This window comes from Geotrypetes seraphini, chromosome 9 (assembly GCF_902459505.1).
Source record: "Geotrypetes seraphini chromosome 9, aGeoSer1.1, whole genome shotgun sequence".
Lineage (NCBI taxonomy): Eukaryota > Metazoa > Chordata > Amphibia > Gymnophiona > Dermophiidae > Geotrypetes > Geotrypetes seraphini.
In genome coordinates this window covers 188,477,502-188,494,356 of record NC_047092.1, presented here as the reverse complement: position 1 = coordinate 188,494,356, position 16,855 = coordinate 188,477,502, and the positions used below count along the sequence as shown (strand labels likewise).

At 47.6% G+C, this 16,855-nt stretch overlaps 1 protein-coding gene across 4 annotated transcripts in view; it reads right to left on the bottom strand.

Annotated features, from left to right (window-relative positions):
* Positions 1 to 16,855, bottom strand: part of DVL3 (dishevelled segment polarity protein 3) — a 100,991-nt gene that overhangs the window by 38,127 nt on the left and 46,009 nt on the right. For all 4 annotated transcript variants that reach the window (XM_033957535.1, XM_033957532.1, XM_033957533.1 and 1 more), the window contains exons 5-6: positions 8,281 to 8,416; positions 3,012 to 3,105 (exon numbers count right to left, since the gene is read on the bottom strand). In XM_033957535.1, coding sequence (XP_033813426.1) covers positions 3,012 to 3,105; positions 8,281 to 8,416 — 230 coding nt within the window. The remainder of the gene's footprint in view (positions 1 to 3,011; positions 3,106 to 8,280; positions 8,417 to 16,855) is intronic.

The window sequence follows — 16,855 nt, the reverse complement described above, 5'->3', positions numbered from 1 at the left end:
CGCCCGATACAACGGCAGGATAACTTCTTTTGTTCTGGTAGTAATACCCTTCTTGATTATACCTAGCATTCTATTCGCTCTCTTAGCGGCCGCTGCACACTGTGCCGTCGGCTTCATTGTCATGTCTACCATTATCCCCAAGTCCCTTTCTTAGGTACTCTCATTCAATAACATCCCTCCCTTCGTATAGTTGTACCTCGGGTTTCTGTTTCCCACATGTAATGCTTTACTTTTCTCAACGTTGAACTTCATCTGCCATCTTGTCACTCATTCCCCTAGTTTGTTCAAATCCCTTTGCAGTTCTTCGCAGTTCTCTTTAATAATAATAATAACAGTTTATATACCGCAATAACGTTAAGTTCTATGCGGTTTACAGAAGATTAGTGGGGTACAAGTTGAGTAGACGTACAAGTTGAGTTAACTTAAGGGATGTGGGAACAATGGGGAGAAAGGGCAAGAGAGGGGAAGGAGGGAAGTGGGTTAGCTGTCTAGGTATTTAGTCCGAGCTCCACTAAATAGTTTGGTGTAGTCCACAAATTTTATTCTCTCACACTTCGTCCCTGTTTCTAGATCATTTATGAATATATTAAATAGCAGTGGCCCGAGCACCGAGCCCTGCGGGACCCCACTCATGACCCTGCTCCAGTCCGAATAGTGGCCCTTCACTCCTACCCTGTTTCCTACCCGCCAACCAGTTTCTGATCCATCTATGTACATCTCCATCCATCCCATGGTTCTTCAGTTTCCGGAGTAGACATTCATGAGGCACCTTGTCAAAGGCTTTTTGGAAATCTAGGAATATGTCTATGGGGTCTCCTCTGTCCATCCGTTTGTTAATTCCTTCGAAGAAGTGCAATAAGTTAGTTAGGCACTATTTCCTCCTGCAAAAACCATGTTGGCTGGTTATCAGAAGTTGTTTCTTTCAAAATGTTCATTTATGTTTTCTTTTATCAGTGCTTCCGCCATTTTCCCCGGAACTGAGATCAGACTCACCGGTCTGTAGTTTCCCGGGTCACCTCTTGATCCCTTTTTAAAGATGGGCGTGACATTGGCTATCTTCCAATCCTCTGGGATCATGCCTGTTTTCAGGGATAGATTGCAAATTTGCTGCAGTAGTTCCGCTATCTCCTCCTTTAATTCCTTCAGAACCCTTGGATGAATTCCGTCCGGACCCAGGGATTTGTCAGATTTTAGTTTTTCAATCTGCTTGCGCACATCTTCAAGGCTCACTTCCATGGATGTTAGTTTTTCTGCTTGATTTCCATTGAAGAATTGCTCAGGTTCCAGTATATTGGTTGTGTCTTCGTTTGTAAATACAGACGAGAAGAACATGTTAAGCTTTCCGCGACTTCCTTCTCCTCCTTCACCACTCCCTTCCTGTCTCCGTCGTCCAGTTTAACAAATCCCAATAAATAAACTAAATTAGTACAAGTATCACAATTACCAAACCACACCCCTCCCTTCCATTCTTAATGGGAAATAATATTGTTAAGCAAAGCTTATAACCTTCTCCAGAATCATCATATTTCCCCTTATATCAAGAAAATATAATCCCCCCAACTCTCCCGCCCTTATATATATATAAACTGTAACCCTCGTCCAACTTCTGCCTGCCCATCCCAGTCAGGCAACGGTACGGTCAGTGTATGGCTTTACTTTGTCAGGAATAAAGGGGTTTTGTTTCTTTTAACCCCATAAGCTCTTATAAAATGGCTGAACTGTCTTTTCTCCACCTCCCCCTTTATTTTGTCTTGTCTTAAAAAGTGTTTTGTTTCAAGTGCTCTCTTCATAATTAGTGTGCAGAATTTTGAAATAGTGCACACTGACGGGCTCCCTTCCAGTTCCCACCCTCCCCGAGATTGAGATTCTCAGAGTTGGAAGGCTTTGAGCATGCAGCGGGGTTGAGTGTGGGGCAGTGGTTAAAGCTACAGCCTCAGTACCCTAAGGTTGTGGGTTCAAACCCACGCTGCTCCTTATGACTCTGGGCAAGTCACTTAATCCTCCCAGTGCCCCAGGTAGATTGTGAGCCAACCGGGACAGACGGGAAAAAATGCTTGAGTACCTGAATAAATGCATGTAAAACCGTTCTGAGCTCCCCTGGGAGAATGGTATAGAAAATGAATTAAATAAATAGGTGGCAGGCACATATGGTAAAGCACAGTGCAGTTCAGTTGGGGAAGGAGGTGGACAGCAGCACCAATTATCTTGGGTATAAAGGGAGGAGAGCAGCACCGCAGGCCTTGGGGGGGGGAGGGCAGTCTGGAGTGGGAGGACAGCAGCAACAATGGTTTTCAAGGGAGGTTTGAATATAAACTGAGATCCCCATTTTTGGCCCCAAAATCTTGGTTTATATTAGAGTACTGTATATAGGGTAGTTATGGCTATTTTAATAGTAACTCTCAAGCAACCAGAAACTACATTTATCCGGCATCTACCAATCCCCAAGGGTGTCAGTTAACTGAGAGTCTACTGTACTTTTTATGCAACCTCCTGGCTATTGTCATCAATTTTATTTCTTTAGAGGGTTAATTTCAGGATCTCTCAGACACCCACAAAAAGACTAGCCAAATACACTTTTAAGCACTAAAGATTACATTTGGGGGTTCGTTAACATCAACATCTGATAACCAGGTCTCTACCTCCCTCACTCTCTGAATCCCTAGTTCTGCTGACCCAGAAAATACAGGAATCCAACTGGAGATCTTCCACATGGTAGTGCTTATAATTTGCACCTGAGCAACGGCAGTAGCCCAAAACATCTGTTATTCTATGAAGCTCATCTCTTGCGATATATAAGGGAAGGGGCTTTACAAACGAGAGCACAGACTCGGGGATTTACAATCACTGGCATCTGTTGCTGGCATGGGATTAAGAGGAGAATAAGTAGTACCACATAATATATGCTAACCAGCACTCGCTGCCATTTCTGGTTCTGAAGCCAGTTGAGTTGTTAAATCCCATTCATTTGCTTGATAGTTATTCCTGCTAACAGTGCATTTCTCTTGCCATACCCGTTCAATGCGTGGTGCCTTTGGTTTTCGCCGACGTCTCTTATGCCTTCGCATTAGGTGGGAAGTGCTGCTTCGTTCTGCTGAACTGCTGAACCTAGAAGTAAAAGAAACATGCAGAGTAAGGCTTGCAAGCTACACAATGATTGAGCTTCAATTACGAGAGTTACTGAATCAGACCCGAACGTTGCATATGCTCCATTACAGATAAGAGAAATTTATTCATACATGTTCATTTCTTTTCCTTGAAGTCTACTAGATCACTCCAAAACAATAGACTGATGGAGAGATACTTTTTAAAATCAATTTTCAAAGATTAACACAGTAATAATTTTCAAAAGAACAAATTAAACAACTCCATAGCCCCAGAGTATATCCCCTACCACCACTCCTCTCCTCAAAATAGGGTCATGTTAATAACCCACCACATCGCCAAATCTTTCCTCATCCTCTCAAGATCTTCAATGAACTCCATTTCCATGTCCTTTAACAGGCCCACCACTGTCTCATAATATGCTTCCCATAGCATCTGAATGCAGACAGCTTATACATACAGCAAAACCGGCAGAGTTTATCTGTTACTCTCCCTAGAGAGGATCATTTTGTTTCCGGTACTCTGGAGATGGGTTATCTGTGGTTAATCATAGGGATGGGGACAAGGACAAACTCTCTAAAAATGTGAGATTAGTATCAATATGTAAAAATTTTAAACATCTTAGACAATTGGCAACTGAATTCAATGATTTAAAAAACTGAAGAAGCTGTTAAATGACATCATTTGTGTCTTGCCTGCCTTTGAAGTTCAGGTTCTGGATAAAGCTCTTGATGGTAGATACTTGCTCTTGTGCTTGATGTTGGGTGATCTTCGTTACCTCTTACTAGTGGTTTATGGCTCTAACTAGTCAGAACCTGCTTTTATGCAAAAGTTAACTCAACTTTGTTCTCGTTACTCTGGGGATCCGCTTCTTATCTTGGGAGATTTTAATTTGGTGATGGACCCTGCTTCTGTTAAGTCCGGTATCTCTTTCCCTTCTTTGGGGGCTAAGGGTCGCCTGCTTTCAGACTTTTGTGATACTCTTTCCGTAGTAGACCCTTGGCGTCTTCTCCATCCTGAAGTCTGTGACTACACTCACCTTTCTCGGGCCCACAATACTTGGTCTCGGATAGACCACATTTTTGTATCTTCGACTTTGTTCTCTTCAGAAATTTCAGCTGAGATTGGTCCCCTGAATATTTCCGATCATGCACCGATTTGGGTTGATGTTCATCTGGATGCCACTTATCTTCGTAAGCCTTTTTGGCGCTTTCCATTCTATCTTGCTCAGGATAAGGAATTTCAAACCTTTTTGCAGACCCAGTGGGAGGATTATTCCACCAGTAATGCTCCCCACATGGACGATCCTATTCTGTTTTGAGAGGCTGCCAAGACGGTACTTCGGGGCCACATCATTTCTTTTTTGAATGCTCAAAATAAACGTATTCATACAGGCATTATTACTTTAGAGCGGGCCTTACGTATGGCTAAGCGGTCATTTCATTCTACTCCCTCGCGCGAAACTCGGGAACGCTATTTGTCTACTCAAGAGGCTCTCAATTCTTTAATTCATTCTCGCTTTCAGAAATGGCCAGCTTACTATAAACATCGCTTCCACCGTTTTGGAAACAAGCCAGGGCATCTTATGGCGCGATTGGTGAAGGTTGAGACCCGCAGGAAACCAATCTTGTCTCTTTGGAGCCAGGGTGGGGGCAGAATGACTAGTACGGCTGATGTCTCTGTGGTCCTCTTTGATTTTTTCAGTCAATTATATGGTACCCCTGATGATGTCTCTCCAGAATTGCTGACGGACTATCTTCATTCCTCTGGACTTCCACGTCTTCCGGAAGATGTTGTGTCTTCTCTCCATAGCCCGTTTCGAGCGACGGAATTAGAATCAGCTATTAAGGCTCTCCGCTCCGGTAAGGCCCCGGGACCGGATGGATTTTCTGGTGACTTTTACCGGATTCTCTGGTCCTTTGCTGGCTTACTTTAATACTGCTATTACGAGGGGATCATTCCCATGCTATGCTAATGAGGCACTTATTTCTTTACTGCTGAAACCTGGTAAGGAGGCTGATGCTCCAGGTTCCTATCATCCTATCTCTTTGATCAACGTGGATCTTAAGCTCCTTTCTCGCATGTTGGCTGACTGCCTCGCTCCGCATCTTCCTAAGGTCATCCATGAGGATCAGGTAGGGTTCGTTCGGGGACGTCAATCCGTTTGTAATGTCCATAAGGTTCTCTTTGCATTAGCCCATTGTCAATATCATCATATTCCGGCTTTGTTTGTCAGTCTGGATGCTTCTAAAGCCTTTGATAGTGTCTATTGGTCCTTCTTGTTTCGCACCCTTGAATATGTTGGTTTGGGCGGCTTTTATCTTAATGCTATGCATTCTCTATATTCTAATCCGAGGGCTTCTCTTCTACTTAATGGGACACGCACAGATTCCTTTCCTATTCTTTGGGGTGCTCGGCAAGGTTGCCCCCTGTCATCCTTATTTTTTCTTCTTTCTTTGTAACCCCTGCTTTGCACTCTTCGTGGATTCGAAGAGGTACAGGGACTTCGTGTTGCTGGGGTAGAGTTGAAGACCTTGGCTTTTGCGGATGACATGTTTTTGATTCTTACTAGGCCTGAAGATTCTTTACCGACGGCCCTGGACCTCATTTCAGAATTTGGCTTTTATTCTGGTCTTTCTCTTAATCTAGATAAGTCCTTTGCATTACCTACTTGCCCCGAGTTACGCACAACATGGAGTGGGATTTTTCCCCTTCGCTAGTCTGACTCTACGTTGAAATATTTAGGGGTAATTATCCCCTTGGACTTGTCTAAATTGTATCCTTTGAACGTGGAACCGTTGTTTCTGGCCCTTCAGACTAAATTGCAGCTTTGGAGAACCCTCCCATTCTCACTTTTGGGTCGGGTGCATCTTTATAATATGCTCATTGTCCCCTGTTGGTTGTATGTCTTTCAGGTCCTTCCTCTTTATTAGACTTCTCGGGATGAAAGCCGCCTGGAACGCTTGGTGCAGAGGTTTCTTTGGGCTGGGAAGCGGCCTCGCCTGCCTTATAAATTGGCAGCGGCTCCATGGTATAAGGGTGGCCTGGGTTTGTTGAACCTTCGATATTTGACTATTGGATGTGGTATGCGACATATTAATGATCTTTTTAGGGGTACTTCTGCCTTTACTAACACCTCTCTGGAACTTTTCTGTTTCCAGACCATTCACTTTAGTGCATACCTTCATTCTATTCCTTCTCCTTTGCCTGAGCCTCTTTCTAGTAGGGTGCTGCACCATTCCTTGCGGAAGGTTTGGCACTGGGTCTGCAAATTTCATTCTATTTCTGCTTCTATTACTCCCTTTTTGCCTATCTGATTTAATAGCTCTTTTCTCCCCGGGGGTAGATGGGCCGAGTTTTGCTCGGTGGGAAACAAGGGGCATTCATTATGTGTTTCAATTGGTTGATGATGATGGGAACATTAAGCCTTTTGCACAGTTGCGGGAAGAATTTGATCTCCCGCCTGCTGATTATTTTGCCTATATGCAAATTCACCATTACATTAATTCACTACCTTCTGGTTCTTTGAAGGCTTCTTGCCAGGAGATCTTGTCTACGGCTTTTACCATTGGTTCTCAACTTCCTGTTCCCCTTAAATTTCATCATCGCCATTTGAAGGATGAGTCCCCCTTATTTGATCATTCTAAATTGAGGGATGCTTGGGCTCGGTACCTTGCTGTTGAACTACCCGAGGATGTGCTTTTACAGGCTGTTCGTAGATTGTCTGCCTTTCGAACATACACCACTTTTTGGGAGCAACATTATAAGTTGGTCTTCCGTTGTACATTTCTCCTAAGAGGGCTTATCTTTCTGGGTTTTGTGAATCAACTGATTGTCCGAGATACTAAGCCCCTGAAGCGGGCTTGGGACATATGTTCTGGACTTGCCCTAATATTCGATCCTTTTGGAATGCCATCTTTCTTTTTATAGAGCGTATTTGGACCATTACAATTCACCGCTCTCCTTTGTTTTTATTTGAAGCTGTTCTCCATTGTTACCCTCGTCAAAGGGGGGCTGCTGCTTTACTCAAGTGGACTGTCCTTATTGCCCATTTCTTGATGAAATGGCTTGAAGGTGAAGCACTGGACTACTCTATCTGGCAGTGCCGGATGATTATTCTCTTGATGTGGGAAAGAAGAGATGTGACAGACTTTTCCTCTCTCCCAGGACACATTTTTCAACGCACCTGGGAACCTTTTTGGACCACAATGACTCCCTTGGCCAATTGCTCAACTGTTGATTTCATGTATACCTGTATTACGCTGTTTCAATTGGTATGCCTGTATCCTTTTGTATTCTATCATTGTCTATGTTGGTGTTTTACTTGGAAGGAGGACCTGGGGGAGGCGGGATGGGGGATGGGAGGGAGTTATGTGGGGGGTTTTGTAAAACAAAAACTTTGAGCTTGTTTGCGGTTCCTTTTGTGTATTTGCTTGATTTCTTGTTCAGCTCAATAAAATATATTTGAACATAAATCGAAGACTAGATTAGATAAAATATGCTTTTAATATCCATCTCAATAAATAAAAATGGGAGTGTGTGGTGCAGTGGTTAATGCTACAGCCTTGGCACCCTAAGGTTGTGGGTTCAAATCCCGCACCGCTCCTTGTGGGCAGACTAGATGGGCCATTTGGATTTTATTTGCTGTCATATTTCTATGTGACTCTAGGCAAGTCACTTAATCTCCATTGCCCCAGGTACATTGGATAGATTGGGAGCCCGCTGGGACAGTTAGGGAAAAATGCTTGAGTACCTGAATAATTTGCAATCCACATAGAATTGTAGAATATGCAGAATTAAAAAACAAAACAAAAACCAAGACAAGAATTCCTGTCCAACTTCCAATTAAAATAATCCTTTATATCATAGATTCACTCAATTGATTAAAATAAGCAGTAGCAATTTAATTAATCCAAACTGAGACATATTTTACTTTCCTAAAAAGCAGGTGGATAACCTATACCAATAACTGAAACTACCACCGAAAAAGATGTGCACCTAAAGCTCACCCACTTACACATTTGCAATGATGGGATGTCAAATACGATTTCCAGACTCAAGCTCAACTCTCTGAATGAGAGAGATCACCAGGAGTTGTTATGTGGTATTTAGACTAGAAAAGCAATAACCAAGAAATGATGTTTTCAAGCAAACATGAACCCTAACAAACTCTCCTACCTACTGGTAGAGTCGTCCTCGTCGGAATCAAAGAAACTGGTGATCTCTAGCTCACTGCTCATGAGGGTGGAGGAGCTGTCGTACACACCTATGTCATGTCTCCGTTCCAACTTGGCTGTGCCATTCAGTCGAGGAGCTACAAAAATGAAAAATTCAAGCTCTATTATATCCATTCCAGCTCCAGAGTTGCCATCATAAAGGTCATCTCAGCATTTTATTTGGATTTGGCTCATTTCTTTTTCAGGTGTTGCTCAATGTGAATTACATTCAGGTAGAGTAGGTATTTCATTTACTTCAGCTCTGTTTCTTGTACTCTAAGAACTAACCACTCAACACAAATTCAGTCAGTGTTCACATTTTCAAACCTTGTTATATCATAAAAAAAATATAGTTTCATTAACCAGAACCAAAGGAAAAAAAAACCTCTTCCTAGTAAAGAAAGATTAGGTTCTTACCTCAATCTTCTTTCCTGTAGATGTGTCCAATGGTCCTGAACCATGGGGTCTTGTATCTGAACCCACAAGTTACTTGCAGAAAACTGTCAATTGTTTTCAACTCCACCTTCTTCCAGGGAGCTGCTAATGCCCCCTCAGCTCGTACGAAAGCAATCGAGCAGCAGCAATGTAATGAAAGACATAACTGGAAAGAGGGAAACGGGGAGAAATCCCCGACAGTACAATTCTGTTCTGTAAGAAATATAACAACATTCAAACAGCTGCTCAAAAACATTTGTAACCAGCACTAACTTTATATAGTGCTTGTAGCGACTGGCAGACTCTACACTGTCTGGAGTGTTTTCTTTCTTTTTAAGCTCTCCTGGAGCACCAGACTGATTTCAAGGCAGGCGAAGCCCACAGTCAGGACAGGGCTTCAGGACCACTAGACGCATCTACAAAAGTAAGGACCTCATCTTTCTAGTGCTGGACCGTAGGGATGTACCAAAACAGTCCCCAGAATCTAGAACCAGGATGGAGGACTCAAAAGCAAAGTAGAGGGAAGACCAAGTAGCTGCTCTCCAGAGCCCTAGTTTCTGCCCAAGAAGAAGTTCCTCTGATGGAATGAGCTTTCAAAGCGATCAGTGGCTGCTTACCACAGCCTACATATGTGGAGGAAATGGCCATCTGGAAAATTCAGGCTTTAGATGCCAACCTCCATTTTTTTACATGACTGGTCAGGACAAAGATGATCCAAACTCATTGGTAATTTCGAGGTACCGCAATGCCCTGTTCTTTTCCTTTGACCCTGCAGAAAGAGAAAGTGGGCAAACGGACTTCCTGATTAACGTTGAAGGCTGAGACAACCTTCAGGAAGAAGGACGGAACCTTGCATAAGGAGATCCCTGCTTCCATAATCTTGAGGAATGGCTCCCTGCAGGAAAGAGCTTTCAACTTGGAAACACATCTTGCCACTTGATGGTAAAATCCAGAAGGTGCCTGAGCAAATCAGGGCCTTAGGTCCCTCCCAGTGCATCTCAAGATACACCGGGAAAGGGAAGGCCTGCCATTCTGAAGAGGTGGACTTGCTGACAGGAGGACGTGGTCATCCCTCCTGCCAAACTTCTGGAACTAAAAGGTATCAGGGGGTTGGGGGGTATTGAAGGCGTCAGACCACACTTGGAATACTGCGTCCAACATTGGTCTCCATACCTAAAGAATGATATAAAAATGCTCGAGAGGGTACAGAGACGAGCAACAAAGTTAATAAAGGGCATGGAGAACTTGGAATATGAGGAACGACTTGAGAGACTGGGATTGTTCTCCCTTGAGAAGAGGAGACTGCGAGGGGATATGATCGAGACTTTCAAAATACTGAAAGGAATCGACAAAATAGAGCAGAAAAAACATTATTTACAATGTCCAATGTGACACGGACAAAAGGACATGGACTGAAGCTAAGGGGGGACAAGTTCAGAACAAATATTAGGAAGTTCTGCTTCACGCAACGAGTGGTGGACACCTGGAATGCTCTCCCTACTAATACAATAAAAATATTGGGAGTCACATTGGACACATTTCTGACAATGGTTGAACACACGAACATAGTGGTAAAAAATGTTTCCTGATATTATGGAAATTAAAGACCATCAAAAAATACTTTGACCCATTATCGTTCAGATTACTAGTGCAATCTCTGGACTATTGCAACATCGTTTATATGGGTATACCCAAAAAAAACAGTAAGGAAAGGAGAAATTAGGTTCTTACCTGCTAATTTACTTTCTTTTAGCTTCTCCAGACCAGTAGAGGTTAACTTTACGAATGGGTATATATCTAATCATGACCAGCAGGTGGAGACTGAAAACAAAACTTTGGGACAGTATATACTATCCTCCCTTCTCTATTTCCCTCAGTCTGCCGAATAGCCAAGCAGAACCAAGAACTGGAAACCAGGAAGAAAACAATACTCCGAACAGGAGTAACAAATAACATACCCAAATGCTGTTGGAAAATGCAGAGGAGAAATACCCGAAGGAAAATGTCCCCACAGCTCGCCAGCTAAGCCAGCCGAGCCACAGCCGCTGTTCTTTAATTCTCCCCGGCCCTAGAAAAATACTAGAACCCGCAGCAAAAAACAAAAACTGCCCGCGAAAACAGCCCCAACAACAACAACAACAACAGACAGGGTGGGGACCTCTACTGGTCTGGAGAAGCTAAAAGAAAGTAAATTAGCAGGTAAGAACCTAATTTCTCCTTCTTTAGCACTCTCCAGACCAGTAGAGGTTAACTTTACGAATGGGACGTACCAAAGCAGTCCCTCTCACGGGCGGGACCCCCGAAGGGCCGATACCAGAACACGCTCACCGAACACCGCGTCCCGACGCGCCTGAACATCTACCCGATAATGTCTAACAAAAGAATACAAGGAGGACCAAACCGCAGCCTTACAAATATCCACCGGAGGCACGAGCGACGACTCAGCCCAAGAAGCCGCCTGACCCCGAGTGGAATGAGCCTTGAGAAACTCCGGAACAGGCTGCTGTTTCAGAAGATAAGCGGAAGCAATCGTCTCCTTGATCCAGCGCGCAATAGTAGCCTTAGAAGCGCCAGCTCCCCGACGAGGACCAGCCAGGAGGACAAAGAGATGATCGGACTTCCGGAATTCCTGGGTCCGCTGCACATCAGAGCGAAGGACCCGACCGACATCCAACTTGCGCAGCTGCCGTTGCTCAGAAGAGCCCTCCCGACCACCCAAGACCGGGAGAACCACCGATTGATTGACATGAAAAGGAGAAACAACCTTCGGCAGAAAGGAAGGAACAGGCCGCAAGACGACCCGCTCCCTAGACAACTCCAAGAAGGGAGCCCTACAAGAGAAAGCCTGCAGCTCAGAAATACTCCTAGCAGAAGTAATGGCCACCAAAAAGACCGCCTTCAAAGTAAGGTCCTTCAAAGAACAGTCGTCCAAGGGCTCGAAAGGCGGGCGCACCAAAACAGAGAGAACCAGATTAAGATCCCAAGAGGGAACCGAGGGCCGTAGGGGAGGCCTAAGCAACTTGGCCGCCCGCAGAAACCGAATCACATCAGGAAGAGCCGATAAACGCTGACCTGACACCAACCCTCGAAAGGTCGACAGGGCCGCAAGATGAACCCGGAGAGAAGACCAAGCCAGGCCTCTATCCAGGCCATCCTGCAAGAACTCTAGAATGTTAGGCAGAGAAGCGCGAAAAGAGGTCACTCCCCGCGCCCGACACCATTCCTCAAAGAGACGCCAAACCCGCACATAAGCCCGAGAGGTAGAAAGCCTCCGGGACCCCAACAGTGTAGCGATCACCTTGTCTGAATATCCCTTCTTGCTAAGGCGACCCCTTTCAAGAGCCACGCCGTAAGACAGAAGAGAGACGGGTCGAACAAGGGAATGGGACCCTGCATCAGAAGGTCGTCCGAGAGAGGCAGAGGAAGAGGAACCGCCACCAGGTGTCTCACCAGATCCGCATACCACGGACGTCGAGGCCAATCCGGAGCCACCAGCACCACCAAACCCGGATGGTGAACAATGCGAAGAAGCACTCTGCCCACCAGCGGCTAAGGAGGGAACACATACAACAGCCCCTCCGTTGGCCACGGCTGGACCAGAGCATCCAGACCCTCGGCCAGCCCTTCCCTGCGACGACTGAAGAAGCGGGGCACTTTGGCGTTGCCACTCGTGGCCATCAGGTCCATCAGGGGCTGCCCCCAATCTCGCACTATCAACCGAAACGCTCCGGCGCCGAGAAACCACTCTCCTGGATCCAGGAAGTGACGACTGAGGAAGTCTGCCTGAACATTTTCTACCCCGGCTATATGAGAAGCCGAGAGGTCCAGAAGATGGGACTCCGCCCAAACCATGAGCCGAGCCGCCTCCTGCGCCACAGGAGTGCTCTTGGTGCCCCCCTGACGATTGACATAAGCCACCGCCGTGGCATTGTCCGACAGGACTCTGACCGACTTGCCCAGCAAAAGGGAGTGGAAAGCTAACAGCGCCAGCCTGACCGCTCTGGTCTCCAACTCGTTGATCGACCAGGAGGCCTCCACCGCGGACCAGGTGCCCCGAGCTGAGTGGCCCAAAAACTGAGCCCCCCAACCGAGGAGACTCGCATCCGTAAGGAGCACCGTCCACTGCGGGAGATCCAGACCCACCCCCTGAACCAGGTGAGGGGTCCGGAGCCACCAGCGCAGACTGCAGCGCGCCAAGCCTCGCAGGGGAACCGGAACATCCAAATCTTGCCTCCGGGGAGACCACCTCCGGAGCAGAGCATACTGAAGAGGACGCATGTGGGCCCGCGCCCACCTCACCACGTCCAGGGACGCCGCCATTGACCCCAGGACTTGGAGGAAATCTCGCGCCCGAGGACCCCGGGACGCCAAAAGCAGGCGAATCTGAGATTGCAATTTGCTCACCCGGGCCTCTGGAAGGAAGACCTTCCCCAAGGAGATGTCGAACATAACCCCAAGGCACTCCAGACGCTGAGCCGGGACCAACCGACTCTTGGAAAGGTTGACCACCCAGCCCAGCGACCGGAGAAACTCCACCACCCGAGCCGTAACCCGGGAGCTCTCCTGCAACGACTTTGCCCGAATCAACCAGTCGTCCAGGTAGGGGAGAACCAGGATGCCCACCGACCGCAAGGCTGCCGCGACGACCACCATTACCGTGGTGAACGTCCGAGGAGCCGTGGCCAGACCAAAGGGAAGCGCACAGAACTGAAAGTGCCGCCCCAAGATCGCAAAGCGAAGGAAGTGCTGATGAGAGGCCCGAATTGGAACCTGCAAGTAGGCCTCCGTCAGATCGAGAGACATCCAGGATGGGCCGAAAGGTCCCCTCCTTTATGGCCACCACAAAGTAAATGGAGTACCTGCCGGTGCCCCACTCCGTAGGGGACACCGGCACCACTGCCTCGAGATCTAGCAAACGCTGAAGGGTCTGACGAAAAGCCTACGTCTTCCATGGAGTCTGACATGGAGAAGCGAGGAAAAGGTCCGGCAGAGAGCAGGTAAACTCCAGAGCGTAACCGTCCCGCACCACCTCAAGGACCCACTGATCGGACGCGATCTCGGCCCATTTGGGGAAAAATTTGCGCAGCCGGGCCCCCACCGGAACCAAAGGGGGCGCCGGCAAGGAGTCATTGCGCAGGACGGGAAGCGGGGGAACCGGCGGAGGGATTCCCTGCCCCCCGACGGGCCCCCCGAAAGGGCTGCATGCGCTGGAAGAACCGACCCCGGGAAAAACCCTGAGCCGGGAAAGAAGCAGCCCCACGCCCCGGGCGATACTTGCGAAATTCCCGCAAACGCCCCCGGGCAGCCCCACACCTAGACGCAGGGCGGGCACGGTCCTCAGGCAGACGGGGCACCTTCGAGTCCGTCAGAGTCTGAATCAACTCATCTAATTCCTCTCCAAACAAAAAAACCCCCTAAAGGGAACTTTAGTAAACTTAGCTTTGGACGCAGAATCCGCCGCCCAAGCGCGCAGCCACAAAATACGCCGCGCGGCCATGCCATAGACTTAGCCGAAATCCGCACCAAGTCATAAAGAGCATCTGAGAGGAACGAGGCAGCCATCGCAATCTTCGCTACCTCCTGATCCACTAGAGACCAGTCATCAGACTCCCGATCCAGGACACGCTCAGCCCACCGAAACACGGCGCGAGCGACTAGCTCCCCACAAACAGCCGCCTGGACCCCAAAGGCAGAGACATCAAAATCATACTTAAGAAGAGTCTCTAACGCACGCGCCTCCGAGACCCTAAGAGCAGAACCGTCCATAACAGGCACGGTATGCCGCTTAGGAAGTGCCGAGACCACCGCGTTCCCCATTGGCGAAATTAAGGTAGCCCTACCTCCCTCCGGGACGGGATACCCAAGAGCCAAGGCGCACACCAAACGAAACTGCGCCCATAGGCCACTGCGCCAACACAAAATCCCGCAAATCCTGACGCACAGGAAAAGAGCGGGAACCAGGACAGACCCCCTGAAGCAGAGGGGCCCCCATACCCGGGGTCTCCGGCGGCGCCACTGCAAAAATGCAGCACCAAGGAGACCTGCTACACAGGTCTAAAAGCTCATCCCTCTGAATAAAAAAGCGCACCACGGACGCATCTGCTCTGGAAGACGGGAAACCCGCCGCCCCGCTGCCAACAGGCGTCCCCTCTAGAGGATCCTGGAAGCCCGCCAAAGCAGCCAGGTCCTCAACCAGGCCAACACGCTCCTCCGCCCACCAATTCGCAATCCAAGCCCCCCCGCGGGCGCTTGGATGAGGGAGGAGGAAGAGGGGACGCCAAACGAAAAGAGGGAGGCAAAGCCATAGGGGGCGCGGAGGGAAACCCCCCCCGAAACCCCCCAGGCGCACGTGGGACCCCCAAAAGTCCGCACAAAGAAAGAAAATAAATTGGGGGCAAAAAACCCCTGGGGGTCCCCAGGGACTCCCTGCCCCAGCAGGGGTCCATGCTGAAACCTGCCCCTGTGTTCGCCATACAGGGGGAAGGTCACCTGAGGTTGCAGACAAAATGGAGGGGCCAGACAAAGAAAATGGCGAAGTTCCCGCCAAAAATGCTCCCTCCATGGCCTGTAGCGGCTGAGAAGATTGAACAGTCCCAGCCGCTAAGACAGGCAAGTCGGCATCAGCTGTCAAAAAATCAGCTGAGAGGGAATCCTTCGGGGAATCCCTCCGTGGGCGGTTGTGGAAGACCGGGCTTCCCCACTGCTCCAAGCCGACTCGCGAGGCACCATCGGCGGGGAGCTCTGGGCGCCTGCAGCCGCTGCCGACGGAGCTCCACCACCTCACCGACCCAAACCGCCGAGTTCAGGCCGGCCGCGAGTGCCTCGCGGCTGGACTAAAATTGTGGCCTACTCCCCCGGAGAAGGGCACAATTGCTCCAGACGCGACCTAGCTATAAAAAAGTGCTGGTTACATGAAAAAATACAGTAAAATACAGTTTTCTTAAAGGGAAACAACCCTTCAGACCAGCACTACCTCAGGATTTTTTTTTTTTTTTTTTTTTACAGAACAGACTCCACAGGCTCTCGAAGCAATATGCCTTGCTTGACTTAGGGGGCAAGGCTTACTGCTGAGGCTCCTCTAAAAAAATGTGGGGAGGTGGAGGAAGTGGGGGGAGGGACCCCGCTCGTGACCCGCCGGGTTTGACACCCCCGAGGTCGGACGGACCCCCAAACAGGGCCCGACCAAGCTCCGTCCGGCCAAAAACAGGGACAATAAACCCCTAAACAAATTCCAACAGCCCTACCAAGAGAGATGGGTACAGATCACTCAACACCTGCTGGAGACTGAAAGAAGACTGAGGGAAATAGAGAAGGGAGGATAGTATATACTGTCCCAAAGTTTTGTTTTCAGTCTCCACCTGCTGGTCATGATTAGATATATACCCATTCGTAAAGTTAACCTCTACTGGTCTGGAGAGTGCTAAAGAACTTATAATTATTCAAAACACAGCAGTCCGCTTGATATTTGGATTAAAAAAGAGTGACCATGTCACCCCCTACTACAAACTACTACAGTCAGTCGAGGCACGAATAATTTTCAAGTTCTCTTGCATATATTTCAAACTAGTTTGGGGACTAGCTCCTACGTACTTACTATCTCACTTCGTATTCTATAGCCCTATAAGACAAACCAGAAACTGCAATCTTTTTGCATACCCAAGCATTACCAATTGTAAATCCAAAACCTTTCTGGATAGAACTTTAGTGTACCAAGCAAACAAACAACAACATTGGCTAGACAACTACATTAATAAAGCTAGATTGACTTTAAACGCTTTTAGAAAACTCATAAAAACTGCCTTATTCAATAGATATATCACCTAAACAAAATCTTCACCGAACACTCTTTTCTTTTTTCATTTTCCCAATATGCCCCCTCTGAAATCCCAATCAAACTGTATTTTGTAACTCTAACTTTAAAACCGCAAATAAGAGAATCCGTAGCTATGGAATTTGCGAATACGGAGGGGGAAGTGTACCATCAATGCTCATCCAGTACTTTTCAGGAGGCTTATAAATTTGCTCTCCTATTGTTTAATGGACATTATCCACAACTCTGGGGAAGAGTGAACAAGAAAAGGACCTGGGTGTACTGATAGATA